This window comes from Nycticebus coucang, chromosome 14 (assembly GCF_027406575.1).
Source record: "Nycticebus coucang isolate mNycCou1 chromosome 14, mNycCou1.pri, whole genome shotgun sequence".
In the NCBI taxonomy this organism is placed as follows: domain Eukaryota; kingdom Metazoa; phylum Chordata; class Mammalia; order Primates; family Lorisidae; genus Nycticebus; species Nycticebus coucang.
In genome coordinates this window covers 13,131,828-13,150,065 of record NC_069793.1, presented here as the reverse complement: position 1 = coordinate 13,150,065, position 18,238 = coordinate 13,131,828, and the positions used below count along the sequence as shown (strand labels likewise).

Here is an 18,238-nt window from a genome sequence, read left to right as displayed (position 1 = left end):
TCATCTTGAGAGATAAGCAACAAGGATATGATCAGCCTCTCACAGGCAGGCAGTTGGTCCCCCCCCCTTTTGGGGGGAGCATTTGGTGTCTAGTCCTTGCTTTTTTCTTCTTTTTCTTTTGTGAAGTTTGAATTTTGTTCTCTTAAGTACCTCATTGAAAATGATATTAAAATTTAAAAAGAGGCATAATAGTTATTCTCTTTCCATATCCTTGGACGAAAGACATTTTGCAAAGTCATAGTGCCCATATACAAGCTTGTGTTGCAGAGAGGCCCTGCTGGGGGCCCTGCAGAGAACAGGGGTTTTCAGTGATGTGTCTCCCACCACCAAGTCCTTCCATGGGTGTGGACAGCCTGTGTGAAGCCTTATAAGAAGCCCAGAGACTTTTCTATTTTTTTCCCTCTTACAGTAGGGGTATTTGTTCTTTGTCCAGTGGGATTTTTAATTCCAGGTCTTATCTTGGGCATTTCAGGTTTAGTGTTGACTTTTGCGCTGTTCTCCCTTTTGCAGCTATTTCTGATCTTTCTCTCCACCTTGTGGGTTTGTGGTTGATCCTCCTGTTGCCCTTCACTGATCAGCGGCTCCTTCCCTGCCTCTCCTAGAACCCGATTTCACTCCAGCCTGGTGTGGCCACCCTTACCTTCAGATGGGAACGGAGTATGAATGGCCTTCCTGAGAGCAAGTTGGACCTGTTCCTTTGTTTCCTTGTAACCATCCTTGGACCTGACACAGGAATCTAGCCCTGGAGGAGTCTAACCCACCCAGTACCACCCTGAGTTCTCCTCAGAACCTTCTGCCTCACCAGCTCTGAAGTTCCTTCCCTCCTGGACCTTGTGAACCACCCCAGCTTCTCTTTCCTCCCTCAAATTATGCCTCGCACCTTGGAAAGCCCATCTGAGACCCTCTCAAGGGGCTATGTTTTCTACCTCATGGAGTTTTTTCTCCCAGAAATTTGCAGTGTATTTTGTGCAGTGTATTTTGTGTGTAGGGGGAACATCTTTAACAAAGCAGAGGGATAAAGCTTGGATCTGCGTCTTCTACCTGGCAGGATGCCAATCCTCAGCTTGTTGTTCCCATGTCTTAAAAACTTGAGGGGTTGACAGATGTCATTTTGGTCTGAGAATCTGACTTATTTGAAATTCAACCTCAAATTAAGTCTTAGTATGTTTAGCTTGGGGGCCAACTTTGATTATTTTCTATGTTGTGTTCTCGCTCATGTTTACTCAAGGAGGGACCATGATGATACAGCCATCTAAGGGCTACCATTTGCAAAGGTTGAGGGTATGGACTGTTTCCATGCCTGAGTCTTGGAAACTAGCTGTTCATTGCTAATGAATGATACTTTGTGAAGCCAATGCCTTGAGGCCAAAAATGGGGATTTTTAAATTGGGTCAGGGACAATATGCCAGAGTCTCAGGCTCTGGAAATATTTCATGAGACTGGTGTTGGTATTCAGTCATTCATGTATTCCAGATGTATTTTTATAACTGTGAGATATATGTACATAAATGCATGTGTCTCTCAGGAAGTAGAAAATAAAAGCAGAAGACATTATGACCTCAAAAAAAAAAAATTACTTTGAGCTAGGCTAAAAATTAGGTAAGGGACACTCACCTACCTGCAAATAAATTATTACAGAAATGTAATCTCCCCATATTATCAAGAAACTTGTTTTCTGGATGAGTACTGGGAGAATCAAATGAGATCTTTGGAGGACTAAATTGATCCTCATTAAGTTATTATGCTTGGCAGACAGACAGTATAATGTTTTGACACCTCTCCTGACCGTTGCCCACACTAGACTTGTTCTGGCCACATGCCACACCAAGTTGGTATTATTCACATGACTGATGGGATGTCCTGTCTTCAGGACTGAGTCAGTTCGGAACACCCGGGACAAGAGATCTCTCCTGTTTCTGGGTTAATGAGCTTGGCAGGGTCTTTGTCTCCCTCGATTCTTATCATGGAGGAAGCAATGGCCAGGAAATATTGAAGCTGCTGTGCCTGCTAACCCAGTGGAAGGGCCCTGAGATTCCCTGCTGGTCTCTGCCAGTCTCCCCGAATTTAGGTACTGGGTATAGTTCAGCTTCAACTCTAATGCTTTCTTGGATAGCTTGAGCACCCTAGCCCAGGCACTCAGAGCCCAGGAACGTCCTGGGCTTCCTTAGCTTCCTTTGCAAAGGCTACTCACTCACAGTCCTCATCCGGCACTCAGAGCCCAGGAACGTCCACTTGTCCTTGGCTATGATGTCTGTCGGTGGACTGGCTTCCCAGCTGGGGAGACAAACTAAGCACAGGCCTTTGCTGTCCTCTGACATTGAGGCCTGAAGCTTATAGCTTGGAATACAGAATGTGAAAGTTTTGTTGTTGTTTGTACTTTTTAAAAAATGTAATCTTGATAATTTTATTGCTAATTTAAAAATAAATGACTTTATATTGATCGTGAAACTGCTCTGGCTCTACCTCCAAGCAAAACACTTAGTAACTTGGTGCCACCATGTGGTGACTTTTGTTCAGGTTTTAGTAGAGTAAGGTTAAAAATCTTTGTAAACCAGGGCGGCACCTGTGGCTCAGTCGGTAGGGCGCCGGTCCCATATACCGAGGGTGGCAGGTTCAAACCCGGCCCCGGCCAAACTGCAACCAAAAAATAGCCGGGCGTTATGGCAGGCGCCGTAGTCCCAGCTGCTCGGGAGGCTGAGGCAGGAGAATCGCTTAAGCCCAGGAGTAGTTGGAGGTTGCTGTGAGCTGTGTGAGGCCACGGCACTCTACTGAGGGCCATAAAGTGAGAAAATAAATAAAAATAAAAAAAAAATCTTTGTAAACCAGAAAGGTGGTTCAAAAGCTCAAATTTTTGAAAATGGCTTAACTGCCAAAGAATTCAATGTAACTGCATTTGGGTTCAGATTAACCATGAGAATCTGGTTCACTCATTGACAGGGTCTGGCTCAAGGAGGAACGAGGAAGGTCTGCTGTGCCATTATCTAGACGGCGGAACCCCATGCTCAGTATTCTGAGTCCTGTCCTAACTTTTAAATCTGTCATCTGGAAGTAACAACTCTGTGAACATTCTGGGTTCCTGAAGCCAGATCCATCTCCCTTGTCCTCCTGATCCCCGAGGCCTTTGTATTTCCTTCCATGCCCACACGTTCTGTCTCCCTTCCCACGGAGCCTGCTCAGTCACATTTCTCACATGTTCTTTCTTTCCTTATCTGCATGAGCAGAAGAAGATCATGATCATGATCTGCTGTATTATCCTTGCGATCATCTTAGCTTCTACCATTGGGGGCATATTTGCCTGAAAAAGGTGAGCCATGGGGCGGCGCCTGTAGCACAGGGGGTAGGGCGCCGGCCCCATATACCAAGGGTGGCAGGTTCAAGCCCCGCCCCAGCCAAACTGCAACAACAATGAAAAAAAATAGCTGGGCGTTGTGGCGGGCCCCTGTAGTCCCAGCTACTCGGGAGGTGAGGCAAGAGAATCGAGTAAGCCCAGGACTTAGAGGTTGCTGTGAACTGTGACACCACAGCACCTCCTACCAAGGGCAATGAAGTGAGACTCTGTCTCTTAAAAAAAAAAAAAAGTGGTGAGCCATCTGTGGGGAGGGTTGGGCCTACTTTCTCTTACTGGAAACCCTGTGTTCTGGGGCATTCATTGTTTGTCACTAAGTGCCCTAATCTGGGTGGTTTTAGGCTAGAATAAAGGTTAGAGAAACTTAAGGAAAAGGGTGTTTCAGAAAAAGAAAGATGAATGAAGAATGTGTTGGTAGCAGATTGTCAGGGGCCGGAGTTGGGGAGGTGGCAATTCTGTCCTATAACCTGGTCTGGTGGCAGAATGCTTTGTACAGGATGTTGATTTCTGGTAAACAGTTTGAGACTTGGTATCTGGGAAAGGCAAAAGGGGCAAGAATTAGTTCTTGCATTAGATGCACTTTTGGAAGAGGGCCACACAACAAACGTGAGATAATTAGTCTTCCCTTCCAAGATCATGGGTCAACAGCCCTGTGCGTAGCCCTTTACCCCTGCAGCAGAGTGATGCTGGCCACCAACACCAGGCTGTGTAATCTGTGATTGTCTTTCCCTCCATTCTTCTCTCTTCAGCTCTCACAGATGGGTCCACGACTGGGATTTCTAATCCTCCTTCCACCTCTGTGGTGCCATCACTTCTCCATGCAGACTCATCAGCTACTCCTCTTTCCATCATGAAACTTCTCATGACACAAGCACCAAACTCAACTACTTATTGCAAGTTATGTAAAGGAAGAACAAACTTATGAAAACAGCATTGGGTGGGGGACAGGGGTGCAGGAATAGGGAGTGCCGTGACATAGCTTGCTAGAGATGGTCTAAAGGAGGGAACTGCAGAGCAGGGAATAAAGCCTAACAGGTGCCTGTTTAGGAAGTGAAATTTAGAGCCTGCACCTGCAGTAAGGCTGTGACGAGGCAGATACTGGAGCACTTATAATTCGACAGGATCTTATTTGAACTGCTGAGTTGGTGAAGAACATCAGGGCAGTTGTCATTTCTGCACTTCAGGCTCAGCTAGGTCTCACCTTTGACCAATCTGTTTCCTCCTTCAGGGTTCAGTAGTCTTAAAGTGGTGGTTATCTAAGGATAGGCACATGCCTGTCTTGCTCCCTGCAGTGTCCCCACTGTTTAGCGCAGTGCCTGCCACTTACAGGTGCTCAAATATCTGTTGACTTAATTACTTACAATTAGGCTCTGATTTCACTCATGGACTTGTCCTTGGGTTTGACTCCTCAACTCTTTAAGGCATTACTGGGACATGGTTAGCTACTGTGAGAGGCTGCAGACAGCTGCTTGATAAGGGCTGAGGCACTTCGGCAAAAATGCTAGATCAGACCCCCATTACCACAACATACACTTTAAAGTGCTTTTTCTGTGGATGATGGTAGTTCTCTTACTAACAGTGTCTCACTCTGTGGAGATGGCTGGTCCCAGGATTGTGGTTCAATTACTAAATACACATCCCAAAAGAGGTTTATGCTATAATCGAATTCCTAAGTGGAACACTTTGTGAACCCCAAGAACAAACTGAGGCTATTGCTTACTTCACTTCTCACCTCATCCGTGTTGCTAGCACAAATGCTGGCTGCAACCTAAGTGCGAGAAACCATCATAAACACCATCCCCAATTCAACGTTCAGTTGTGTTCAGCTTTAAAACTAGCTATGTGGATGAGTTCAAATGCAAGTTCATTTATTTAGTGATTACTAACAAGTTCACTAAAAATACGTTAAAAATCAAGTGTACAACTTCTGAGGACCACACAACTGTTAAGTTTATGCTTTTGAAAGTAAACCTAATTCTTTTTTCTTTGCTGGATACCTTTTTAAGGAAGTATGATAAAAAAAGAAAAAACCATTTTGGTCAGTGTGGTGTTTTCTACCTACATCGAAAATCAGATGGTTTAATATTTCTATCCATTTGTGTTTGCTTTAGTTTGAAGAGGGGCTAGGTGACTACAGCTCTGAAAAACACTAATCTTGTCAAGGCAATCAGGGAGGGGAGCTGAAACCGTGGGGATCTGAGTCGCATGGAGCCCCAATCCATCCAGCAGTGATAGTGTGTGTGCTGCATAGCACATGGCACTGTACTAGATCCTGCAGGGACACAGCGAGCCAAACTAAGGAAGGCTACACAGCTTCAACTTTTATCATCTTTTGCTAAAAGGCAAAGGAATATTCCTTGCCATATTGTCCACTGTCTCCCCGTCCAGCCTTGAGAGATAGGTAGCTGGGCATCAATAAAAATGTTGAATCAATTACCCCACGTACTCATGTCATTGTTTTTGTTATTCTAAGTGTGTAAGTAGTAAAATGTCACAGAAACTGACTCCCAAGAAGTGTACATCCAACAGGTATTACAGACATTAAGTCAGAGTTGCATTGTAGGTGAAAATGTACACATCTGCTTCAGTCTGGAAGATGTTCATCTTACAAGCCCGCAGATCTAAGAGCTCTTAATAGTCATCTAGGTTTATTGCTTAACCTTTTAAGGGATTAACCAATGAGAAGATATATCCTGAGGTGATGTTTTAATTTTACTTAACGTACTGGGTTTTTTCCTACTCATGTAAGAGCTACCTGCCCACAGATTTACTTAGGATGTAAGTGCTAACTACCCAAAGACTTTAAGGGTAGTCTGAGGGAAATAAAAATGCAGATTCTTTCAATGGCCCATGTACATTTTTTTAAAATTCTTTTTTATTAAATCCTAACTTTGTACACTGATGCATGGCACACGTACATTTTATTTCTTACACTCACTACACACGTTTGGGCATGTAGAACTTGCCCCAGTATCGCCCCTTCTGGGTAAGGTCATAGGGGCTCAGTACTTTCCGTATCCCTAGCATGTTGGCAGTGGCTATGCGCTCAAAGGTCCAGGGGTTTTGGTTGTTATTTTCTCGTTCCTCTTGCTGTTTCTGCATCTTCTCTAGAGTCTTTCGGCTCACGGCCTTTGCTGGGAAAGGCAACTTGTGGGCAACCTGGTCAAGGAAACCTTGGACCTCTTTGAATTCACAACGGCCACCCACCTCCACTACAAGGCGGCCAGCCTTCACGGGCGTCACGTAGTGATCGATGGCACCTTTGCCTCCCCCCATGCGCTGTCCAACACTTTTGCGGGTGATGGGCTTGAAGGGGGCTGGTACTCGCCATATGGCAAACATGTTCTTGGGGTCCAAAGAGCGGTTAATTGTCAGGCGCATCATTTCAAAATGGCCCCAATGGAGGTAACCACCACCCAGTGCCTAAAAGTGAATGGGAGAATTAGAAACGCATGGGGATGTAGACATTGCGTATGGGCTCTACTATGTTTCTTCTTTTATAGTAACTGTGGCTTCACACTCATTTACTTTACTTGAAAATAAATACGTAAGTTCTAGTAAGTACCATGGAGGAAAAGCCTAGGGGTACAGAAATAAAGGGGAGTGAAGACAGACCCACTTCGGTGGAGTGTCAGGGAAGGCCTCTTTGAAGTGATATTTAAAGCTGAGGCCAGAATAAGGACTAGTCAAGGGGAAAGAGCTGGTGTGTTCCAGGCAGAGGAATGGCTTACGTGGAGGCCCTGACACAGCAGAGGACAGGCGAGGTGAGTAGAAGCCAGTGTGGCTAAAGGAAAGGAAGGAAGTGGAAAGTGGGCATGAGGTTCTGAGATCAGTAGCAGCTGGTTGTGTGAAGAGGACACTAGAAAATCACTTGGGCTACTTGATGGAAAATAAATCATAGTTCACACCCATTGACATTAAGTCTTCATGGATGCTACTTAACTAACTTAGGATGGCCACATCCTAAGTCACGGATAGTTTTACCAGAGGCTTGAAAAGATCTCAGGGTGTGATTATAGGACAAATTAGCTTCTTCCTCTGCTTTAATATAATTTTTACTCTACTTAAAAAATATATATATGTGTGTATGTATATATGTACATATATAAAAAAAACCTCAAATATTTACTGGATACTCAGTATCCTCTCTGCATGTTTGTTTATTTTATTTTGTGAGACTGGGCTCTGTTGCCTTGGTTAAACCTCATAGTTCACTACAACTTGAACTCTTGGGCCCAAGCAAGCCTCCTGCTTCAGCCTCTTGAATAGCTAGGACTACAGTTGTACAATACCACATCCAGCTAATTTTTCTATTTTTTGTAGAGATGGGGGTTTCTCTATGTTGCTCAGGCCTTGAAAACCTGACCTCAAGCTATCCTCCCATCTTGGCCCTCCAAAGTGCTAGGATTACAGGTTTGAGTGACCACACCTGGCCCACATCAGTTTAAATAGCACTAATGGCAGTTGTAATAAGAACTGTAAAGGAATAGACTAGAATTAACTCAAAGAGCATGAGATTTGTTAATCCCTAGCTTCCATCCTGCAGTTGCTTAATGCTAAACTCACCAAGATTGCAAAATTGCCTTCTGTGAATTCAGTAGCTTCAGTGGAAGGTCCTCGTATGTCACGCAAGTTTTTAGGTTCTCTTCTTACTTTTGGCACAAGTGGTACCCTTTCAACAAATTTAAGCTTGGGCTTTGCAGGAATAGAAACATCTAAAAGGAGCACAATCAAGAATAAGTAAAACAACAAGCTCAAAGGATCTACTTTCTTAGAAAGAAAACAATCAGGTGAAATCCGTAAAGTCACCCCTGAAAAGTAGTGGCAAAGGTATATTCTTCTTTTTTTTTTTTTTTTTTTGGACAGAGTCTCCTTCTGTTGCACAGGCCAGAATGCCATGGCATCAGCCTAGCTCACAGCAACCTCAAACTCCTGGGCTCAAGCGATCCTCCTCCCTCAACCTCCCAGGTAGCTGGGACTACAGGCATCCAGAAAGGCACCTGGCTAATTTTTTACTTTTAGTAGGGATGGCATCTTACTCTCTCTCAAGTAATCCTCTGCCTTGGCCTCCCAAGTGCTAAGATTACAAGTGTGAGCCACTGTGCCTGGCCCAAAGGTATATGATTCTTGTGGATGCTTTCAGTGCACTGTAATTTTTTTGGCTATGATGATGGTTAATACAAATGTTTCTAAACCTTTGAAGGTTGTAAAGTTTTAACTTTGAATCAAAATGTATTTATGAATCACAGGTGTTTGGAGATCATTATTTCATTTAATCTTTAAGACAACCTCCTAGGCTTGCTTTTTTTTTTTTTTTTAAGGGCTTCCTTTTTAAAATTTTTCAACCTTTAAAAGTCTAACTCACATAAATCAGATCAAATAAAAAATATACAGATCAGTGAATTATCAGAAAGTGAACGCATGAACATACATTACTATTGCCCATGTCAAGAAGCAGAATATTAGGCAAATATTTTTAATTATAGAAGAGGAACCTAAGGCCTAGAAACATTTTATGATTTGGTTTAGGGTGCCATCAACTTAAACAGTAAAGCCGGACAGCATGACATTTAAAAAAAGTACATCACTGCCTCTGTGACTATTAATGAGGGTAGTGGTACTACTTGCACGTGAAATAAATTTTCCAGCTCTACCACATTCTTGTTGAGAAACTTACAACCTAGGAGTCCTTTGATCAATGCTTTTTCTTCTTCAGGCCAGACATGTGACATCTTTATGATCTTTACTTGACAATTAGGGAAAAAAATTAACTTGTAAGCCCGCTAAAAAATTTCTATAGTGATACAAGCATGGCTTTATGATGGAGACAAATATAAAACAAGGAAATACCAAATTTATTATTACTATCACAGTTCAGAAACTGCCTCCCCTGTGCTTCTACATGCAGCCACAGAGTCATGTTTTCTTTCACCAAGAAGTCAAAATGTACTTCCAGAAAATACAGTAGTTTAACAATTATGTGCAGAAGATAGATGTCCTGGCCCCATTCATTTTTTGATGTTTCCAGTATATTTTAAAAAATGATAAATTAGGTGTACAAAATTGTGGCTTACCTTAAATCTATATTTAACAAATTACTTCTTTTCAATAATGTTAAATGGCTGTATATATGTAACATTATTTGGAGAGAACATCAAAAGTCCAGATTTGAGGCCAATTAGCCCTGGCCCAATGGACTATGGGCCATAACCAGTGATAGGCCTTAGAAACCTATTCTATTACACATTTTCTCCATAAAAGCAGGGACCTTTTATTTATCTCATTGCTCAGAACACTGCTTGGCAATATAGTAGGCCCTCAATACATTTTTAATTAAAGAGTGAATGGGGCTATATGAATCCCAAGAACACTCCTATGACTTCTACTCTCTGCTAAATTCCATCAGGCAAAAAACTTACAAAGGACAAAGATAAGTTCTCACCTTCAAAAGATGGCACTGGGAGCAGCGTCTTTATGCCAGCGCTGGCAGGCAGGGCTGCCCGAGAATCTACAAAGACAAATCAAGTTAAACTGGGGCCTGGTACAACCCGGGAAAAAGTATTTACTCCTGACGGAGGCGTTTTAGGCGGCGCGGGCGCAGGACCCACTAAATGGGCTCACAGGCGCAGGCCCTTGAAGAGGCCAGCGGGGTCCCTGGGCAGCGACCCCCACATGAGGCCGTGACCCTTTTGCACGAATAGTGGGGGGCTGCGGGACCGAGAAGCCCCAAGTCAGTGCTTCAGCAAGAATATGCAGAGTCGTCTTTGGACACTGGAGGGCCGGGAGGAAAAGGGTAAAGTCTTCTTTAGGGACCAAAAGGGACTTCTAACCTGACAAAGGCACCCGCAGGAGCGACGCACTGGTGCGAGCCAGCAGCCACCACATAGTCAGGCGCGTCCGGCCACGGGGGTCCCTACCACACCACAGCTATTTCGTCCACCTAATAACAAGCCTCGCTAGAATCAGCTCAAACAACTGCTCAGGCGGCCGGAAGCCGTGTTCACGCTGGTCCTCTCCGCACAGACGCCCCGCGGAAGCGGAAGAAACTGGAGCCTCGGGGCTTGGGTTCCGGCGCTGGTGTGGGCGGGTCAACTTCCGGATCTGCCCCGCCCCGCCCAGGAGCTCCCACTAATGGTCTAGATCGTCCTTCCAACCCTGGGATTTTCCCTACACCTGGGTGGCGGGCCGGGCGGTTTTCTCTGCTGAATACAACTATTAAAGCTTGGAGTTTGCATAGCAAGTTGGCCCTGTGACCGGTTTCGTGACAAAATGTTACAATTCTCTAGTGTGTTAGCTCACTCATATTCCGAAGGAGTCTTTAATGTTGGCGTTAGAACTGAAGCAGGCAGCTTGAGTGGTCTTGACTGGACAGGAGTGAAACAGTGGCCTCGCAAAGGCAGTCTTAGAAAAGGCAGAGAAGAGACACAGAGGTCTCAGTACAAACTGCTGAACAGAACTTTGTAATTTTCTGTACACTGATACAATTTGAGTTTTTCCCAGGAAACAGCAGAACCTCCTTACAGTCTTGAGATAAATACAGTGCCTTACTCTACCAGAATTTCGGGAGAAAGTCCAGATAAGGGATATCTGGATATCAAGAGATTGTAACCAAGAGCCACTCAGCCTGCGCACAAGGCTGAATGAACAATATTAACCCCCTAGCTCATTATAATAGTAAAATCCCCACCCTGGGGAGGGATTTACTCACCATTTTTTGTTCATGGGATGTATGAACCAGCATGATTCCCCACTGCGCTTTCCCGTCCTGCACTCCACTCAAACATGCAAGGAGTACACTCCCGCTATATCTTATTCATTTTCACCTCCTTTAAAATCCTTAACCCTCCTAATCTGGGATGTGGATTTAAGGTAGTCTGTGCCTCCCCCGTCCCCAGTTGACACATCCTCTGAGATAAACCTTTTCTTCCTTGACAATCCTCCTTGTCTCAGATTTGGCTTCCTGTGTGGTGAGCAACCGTAAACCCCTTTTGTGGGTTCATTAATAGTCCCTTACCATTCACTGCAATAAGCCTTTTTTCTAGGAGACCTCTCAGAGATTTTTGGAAAATAACCACTGATTTGTCGTTAGTTTAACGTTTACTGAGCACTCACAGTGTATCAGACCTTGAGTGCTTATTGTACTTAACTCCTCCCAACCAATCCATTAGGTAAGTTATTATACTTACCTTTGCAGATTCCATCCTGAGGGTGAAATGATTTAGCTTTCTCATGGTCACACAACAGGGAAGCAGTACAGTCAGGATTTGTGTGATTCCCAAGATCTCAGTGAATGGACAATTTCATAAATTGATGTCAAGTTAAAATGAAATACTGATAATTATTCTGGGAGAATGCGGATTAAATCAATTTTATGGGCCTGAAGCTTTCTAATAAATAGAACAAGAGAGAATCTTTTTTCCAAGCTTCTAGAACACAAAGGGGATTAGCAAACAGAGACTCAGGTCTGTGTACTTAAATCATTCTAAATCTGTGTGGCTTTTCCCCATGGATTAATTTTACAAAAGGCAACAAAACCTGGAATGCTTATGAAGCTACTGGGGGAATTTTGTTTATGATTTTATGCATTTCTTGATTATCTGCAAACTGAATCTGCATCAAAAGAGTTAATGGAGAGTTCATTTCTGTCCCAAGAGTAGTTCTAAAGAAGTCAAGGGGACAACTCCCTTTCCCCACTGTCAGTTTCTGGGTAACTCTTTTGTGCTTCCTTGTCTCCACTAACCAAAGTGGGAGATCCAAAAGTCCTGAGGCATCTAAAAAAATCTCAAATTGAATATTATGTACTGTGGGTGAAAAAATCATGTGGCAGTAAAATCACCTTTGGGTGATCCCTAAGTCTTTTAGATATCTTAAAACTTCCACCTCATTGTTCATTTCAAAAGAAACAAAAAATGTAAGTTACCAAAACATGAGTAGATTAATAGAATATATGTATAGCATGGAGGACTACTCTGTCATAAAAAATGGTGATCTAGTACCTTTATAACAATATGGCTGGGGCTGGACCTCATTATAAGTGAATTATGGCAAGAATGGAAAAACAGACACCACAGGTACTCCATACTAAATTGGACCCAATCAATGCTTGTGTGCACGTAGGGTTTACACAGTGGGAATCAAGTAGTTAGGAGGGGGGAGAAGGGGTTGGGTTAATTTACACATAACTGGTGAAATTCACGCATTTTGGGTGAAGAGCACACTGTGACCTTGACTCAAGGTACAAAAGCAAATTATGTAACCAGAGCGTGTACCCCTATAATATTCTAAAATTAAAAAGGAAAAAAGCAATGAAGGAAAACCAATTACTGGCTACAAAAAAAAAAAAAGTGTAATCTAGAGACTCAATGCAATTTCTATTAAAACTCCAATATCACTTTTCATGGAGATAAGAAAAAGAACACTTAAGTCTGTATAGAACCACAAAAGACATGGAATAGCCAAAATAATCTTGAGCAAAAAGAACAAAGCAGGGGACACCACATTCTCCGTCTTTAAAACACATTATAAAGGAATTGTAATCAAAGCAGTTTGGTACTGGCATATAAACAGTCACATTAATCCAAAATAAACTCAGACATTTACAGCTAATTGATTATTGCTATTTCAAAGTATTATAGATTTTCAGTTCAAAGAAACTGGAGATGTCATCTATTTAGTTCCAGCTACTAACGGTGTGCTATTTTCAATCAGATACTTGTTAAAGATCATTTATTTATCTAGTTAAAGGCAAGTACAATTGTATATAATTCTTCAATAGAAAGTATTTGTTAGCAGTTATTCCTCTCCCTCCCCCAACATTTATATTTTATTTTTTGGAGACAGAGTCTCACTTCATCACCCTCGGTAGAGTGCTGAAGTGTCATAGCTCACAGCAACCTCAAACTCTTGGGCTTAAGTGATTCTCTTGCTTCAACCTCCCAAGTAGTTGGGACTACAGGCTCCCGCCACAATGCCCAGCTATTCTTTTAGAGACGAGGTCTTGCTTTGGCTCATCTGGTCTCACACCTATGAGCTCAGTCAATCCACCCACCTAGGCCTCCCAGAGTGCTGGATTACAGGGGTGAGCCGTGGTGCTGGGCCCCTTCCCCTGCATCTTCACAAAAATAGGCACGATTGACACTCTCCTAAAGAAGACAGGCACGCGGCCTACAGACATATGAAAAAATGCTCATCATCTTTAATCATCAGAGAAATGCAAATCAAAACTACTTTGAGATATCATCTAACTCCAGTAAGATTAGCCTATATAACAAAATCCCAAAACCAGAGATGTTGGTGTGGATGTGGAGAAGAGGGAAGACTTCTACACTGCTGGTGGGAATGCAAATTAACATATTCCTGTTGGAAAGATGTTTGGAGAACACTTAGAGATCTAAAAATAGATCTGCCATTCAATCCTATAATTCCTCTACTAGGCATATACCCAGAAGACCAAAAATCACATCATAACAAAGATATTTGTACCAGAATGTTTATTGCAACCCTATTCATAATTGCTAAGTCATGGAAAAAGCCCAAGTGCCCATCGATCCATGAATGGATTAATAAATTGTGGTATATGTACACCATGGAATATTATGCAGCCTTAAAGAAAGATGGAGACTTTACCTCTTTCATGTTTACATGGATGGAGCTGGAACATATTCTTCTTAGTAAAGTATCTCAAGAATGGAAGAAAAAGTATCCAATGTACTCAGCCCTACTATGAAACTAATTTATGGTTTTCACATGAAAGCTATAACCCAGTTATAACCTAAGAATAGGGGGAAGGGGAAAAGGGTGTGGAGGGAGGGGGGAGGTGGGCAGAGGGAGGGAGATTGGTGGGATTACACCTGCGGTGCATCTTACAAGGGTATATGTGAAACTTAGTAAATGTGGAATGTAAATGTCTTAGCACAATAACTACGAAAATGCCAGGAAGGCTATGTTAACCAGTGTGATGAAAATGTGTCAAACAGTCTATGAAACCAGGGTATGGTGCCCCGTGATCACATTAATGTACACAGCTATGATTTAATAAAAAAACAAAAAACAAAAAAAGAATGTTCAGGCTTTACCATCCATGACCAGTAGAGGACACAAAGTGCTTATTATAGTCATTGAAACCTGAACCAAGGCATGCATGGGCATTAGCATTGTGCAATAGGACCACACATATGTTATTATCAGAGGGGACTGTTACACTTTAATTTGGCCAATACACAAGGATAGGTAGCTTATTATAAACAACATACCATCTCAGAGATTATAATCCTTAATACTGTTCCAGACTAAAGAGAATTTTAGAGATGATTCTATGCCAAATCCCTCATTTTATAGAGGAGGAAACTTATTTTTGAGTTACTTAGAGACTAGCCCGTGTCACACAGCTTGTTTGCAAGCAAATACTGGGTAGTCATACCCAAAATCTTTTGATGCCAAGTCCAGATAACTTCTCACGCTGTATGTGTCTCTGCAGACTATGCTTTCCAGCGTAACTTATCTTTTCTGAATTGAAATAATGCGTTAATTCAACATATGTTTTTATTTCGGCACAATAATAGGTGGTGGGGACAGACTGTTAAGCAGAAATGGGGTTTGCTTGTGGGACTATGAGAAAATGTGAGTAGAAGGTGTAACATAATGAGAACTTCAGAGGTAATGTTAGGTTTCCCCAGATAGGTACTTTCTGTGAACATGCACCGAGTTTTGTTTAATGATTTTGCTTTGCCATCTTTTTCTAAAAAAGAAACTAGGTACTCTATATTATTTAATCATTTCTCCTTAGATAATTTACAGGTGCTAAATAAGCATAAGATAAAAATTAGGGGCAAGAGAAGCATTGGGTGGGAAAAATCCTTAAACTACATAGTAGTCCCCAAGGAAGAAGAAAAAAAGCAGAAATCCTTCATCTGCAAGATAGCAATGAATGGAGACCAACTAGAAAATTTAGGGGAAACATACGAAAAAATTTGAGTGCTTGCTTTGGCAGCACATATACTAAAATTGGAACGATACAGAGAAGATTAGCATGGCCCCTGCGCAAGGATGACACGCAAATTCATGAAGCGTTCCATATTTTTATTTAAACTCAAAAACATTGAAATGTCTTGGGAAATACAAATCAAAGGTTATGCTGATTTCCCATCTTGAAGTACTCACAGATGCTTTTTTTGCAACATCTTCTCATTTTATCGCTATGACAGACACTTTTATTTTTATAATGTATGCAACATAAATACATTTTAAAGCACTTCATCAAAGCAGAATTGCAACTCTTTTTGTAGACCAATATCAACCTCATTCCTCCGTCCCCAGCCCTTCCAATCCAGGTGAACACGTACACACAGTTATTGCCTAGGTAGGTAGCTAGAACAAGGTCTTCATATGTAAAACCAATTTGCAATTTCCCTCTCTTTATTGTCTCCCCACACCCTGTTCTCCCTATATCCTACTATTAGAGCAAAAGGTAGGGGAAAATTCTTCCCTACACACACGCACAATTTTCTTTAGTTGCCCAATTAATTTTTAAGCAAACAAATGTAATCTTAGTTTAAAATAATTTTTCCCATTTCCTCAATTATTATATGTTGAATGGGTAAGACTTAGAAAACAGAGGAATAAATAAACAAAAAAACCCAGTCACTAGTAATTCTATCACATGGAGTCGAATACTGAAATGCTATGGCATGGATAATATTATAATGTAGTGTACAGCTTCCTTCGTGTGGCTATATATTATGAATGTATTTTCATATCATCAAGTATTTATCTTCACTGTGAATTTTAGTAACTTTAATTATTCCATCAGATAGATGCATCAGAGTTTATCTGTCTATTGCCCCATTATTGGATATATGGATTGTTTCTATTTTATTCATATTACAAACCTTCTATGTTTTGAGGGAGCACTTTCTTCACCAGTCCTGGGCTTTCCTTTCATTATAGTGACAGCCTTGGCCTTTTTCTGGGATAAGAGTGATTTACCTTATAGACATGTTTGAAATGAGGATCTGGGCCTGTGTGGCTCATATCTCTTTCTCCTGGAGCCAGATGGTTACTACAGAGCAGGTAATTGTTCTGAAGTGCCTGGATGGGAGGCCCATGACAGGGCATCTCATTCTATCTAATTCTGGGCTTCAGCTTTAAGAAACCCAGACCATGGATGTAAACCTAAGTTCTGTTCTCTACTCACAGCTGGAATTTTGAACTTTGTGCATCGAGTCCTCTTATGATTCTTCTCTCTGTATAAATTTCAGAATTGGGATTTTGGGGGAGGTCAAACGTGAGTTTATTTTAAGACTTTTGACACAAATTTTCATATTCTTCCTAGAAAATTTGTCAAGTATTGACTCCTACCAGCCAAGATTAGAGTTATGAGTATGTTTGAAAGACTTATGTTTTTTCAAGGACTTGTATCTATCATATAAAATCTATTATATATTAAATATAGATTATATTTATATATTAATATACAAATTATATAAAATATATTTGAATTTGATTTTACCCAGAATAAACATCAGAATTTAAATTTAAGACATGAAACTATAAAAATACTAGAAGAGAGTGAAGGAAAAACACTTGAAGAAATTGGCCTGGGAGAATATTTCATGAGGAGGACCTCCCCCTGGGCAATTGAAACAACACCAAAAATACATTACTGGGATCTGGTTAAACTAAAAAGCTTCTGCACAGCCGAGCACAGTAAGTAAAGCAAATAGACAACCTTCAGAATGGGAGAAGATTTTTGCAGGTTATGCTTCCGACAAATGTCTGGCAACTAGAATCCACAGAGAACTCAAAACTAATCAATAAGAAAAGAACAAATAACCTTATGTCTATGTGGGCAACAGCCTTGAACAGAAACTTCTCTGAAGAAGACAGGGGCATGGCCTATAAATGCATGAAAAATGCTCATCATCTTTAATCATCAGAGAAATGCAAATCAAAAACACTCTGAAGTATCATCTAACTCTGGTAAGATTAGCCCACATAACAAAATCCCAAAACTACAGATGTTGGTATAGATGTGGAGAGAAGGGAACACTTATACGCTGCTTGTGGGAATGCAAGCTAATATGACCTTTTTGGAAAGAAGTTTGGGGAATACGCAAGGAACTAAAAGTAGACCTACCGTTCGATCCTGCAATTCCTCTACTAGGTATATACCCAGAAGATCAAAAATTATTTTACAACAAAGACATCTGCACCAGAATGTTTATTGCAGCTCAATTCATAGTAGCCAAGACATGGAAACAGCCCAAGTGCCCATCACCTCATGAATGGATTAACAAATTGGGGTAAATGTACACCATGGAATACTATGCAGCCATAAAAAGGAGACTTCATATCTTTTATGTTTACCTGGAGCTGGAACATATTCTTCTTGGTAAAGTATCTCACGAATGGGAAAAAAAAGCATCCGATGTACTGAATGCTACCATGAAATCAATATATAATCACCTACACATTCACACAAATGGTAAAACATAACTGTATTTCAGAAAGTAGAAGGGAAAAGGAGAGAGAGGGGAGGAGGAGGGAGGCGGGAAGAGGGAGGGTATTTAGGGGGATGTTACCTAATGTGCATGATGCAATGGTATATTTCAAAACTATTAAGAATATGATTGTGATGGATGTGTTAATCAGTTCAGTGTGAACATTTCACATTGTATATCAAATCAGTACACTGAACCCCATAAATGCATCAATGTACACAGTTATGATTTAATAAAACAAAAAAATAAGAAAAGAAATGAAAGGGGGATGGTTAACAATATAACATCATTGACCTAGATTTGAACTCTCTGAAAGCTTTATATGAAATAAGTTTGATAGTGTGTGTATCTGTATATATGTACAGATATATGTATGTTTCCTTTAGATGATTTG

The 18,238-nt window shown here is 41.4% G+C and overlaps 2 protein-coding genes and 1 non-coding gene across 9 annotated transcripts in view; 2 read left to right on the top strand and 1 right to left on the bottom strand.

Moving 5' to 3' along the window:
- STX3 (syntaxin 3) overlaps window positions 1–6,076 on the top strand; it is a 45,686-nt gene extending 39,610 nt beyond the window's left edge. For 3 of the 7 annotated variants that reach the window (XM_053561061.1, XM_053561066.1, XM_053561062.1), the window contains one exon: window positions 4,096–6,076. In XM_053561061.1, coding sequence (XP_053417036.1) covers window positions 4,096–4,200 — 105 coding nt within the window. In that variant the 3' untranslated portion in view covers window positions 4,201–6,076. Of the gene's footprint in view, window positions 1–510; window positions 2,545–4,095 lie in introns of those variants that run through there. The other 4 variants (XM_053561067.1, XM_053561063.1, XM_053561064.1 and 1 more) reach the window with 4 other exon arrangements.
- A 123-nt stretch (window positions 6,077–6,199) lies between these two features.
- Window positions 6,200–10,381, bottom strand: MRPL16 (mitochondrial ribosomal protein L16). Its single transcript, XM_053561069.1, has 4 exons — window positions 10,177–10,381; window positions 9,789–9,854; window positions 7,913–8,061; window positions 6,200–6,769 (listed from the first exon to the last, which is right to left on the bottom strand). The coding sequence occupies exons 1-4, from the start codon at window positions 10,229–10,231 to the stop codon at window positions 6,284–6,286; spliced, it is 756 nt and encodes a 251-aa protein (XP_053417044.1). The 5' UTR covers window positions 10,232–10,381; the 3' UTR covers window positions 6,200–6,283.
- Window positions 10,382–15,319: 4,938 nt separating this feature from the next.
- On the top strand, window positions 15,320–15,426 carry LOC128566082 (U6 spliceosomal RNA). The gene has a single exon (XR_008374378.1). It is a non-coding gene; the product is annotated as a U6 spliceosomal RNA (small nuclear RNA).
- The last annotated feature ends 2,812 nt before the right edge of the window (window positions 15,427–18,238 follow it).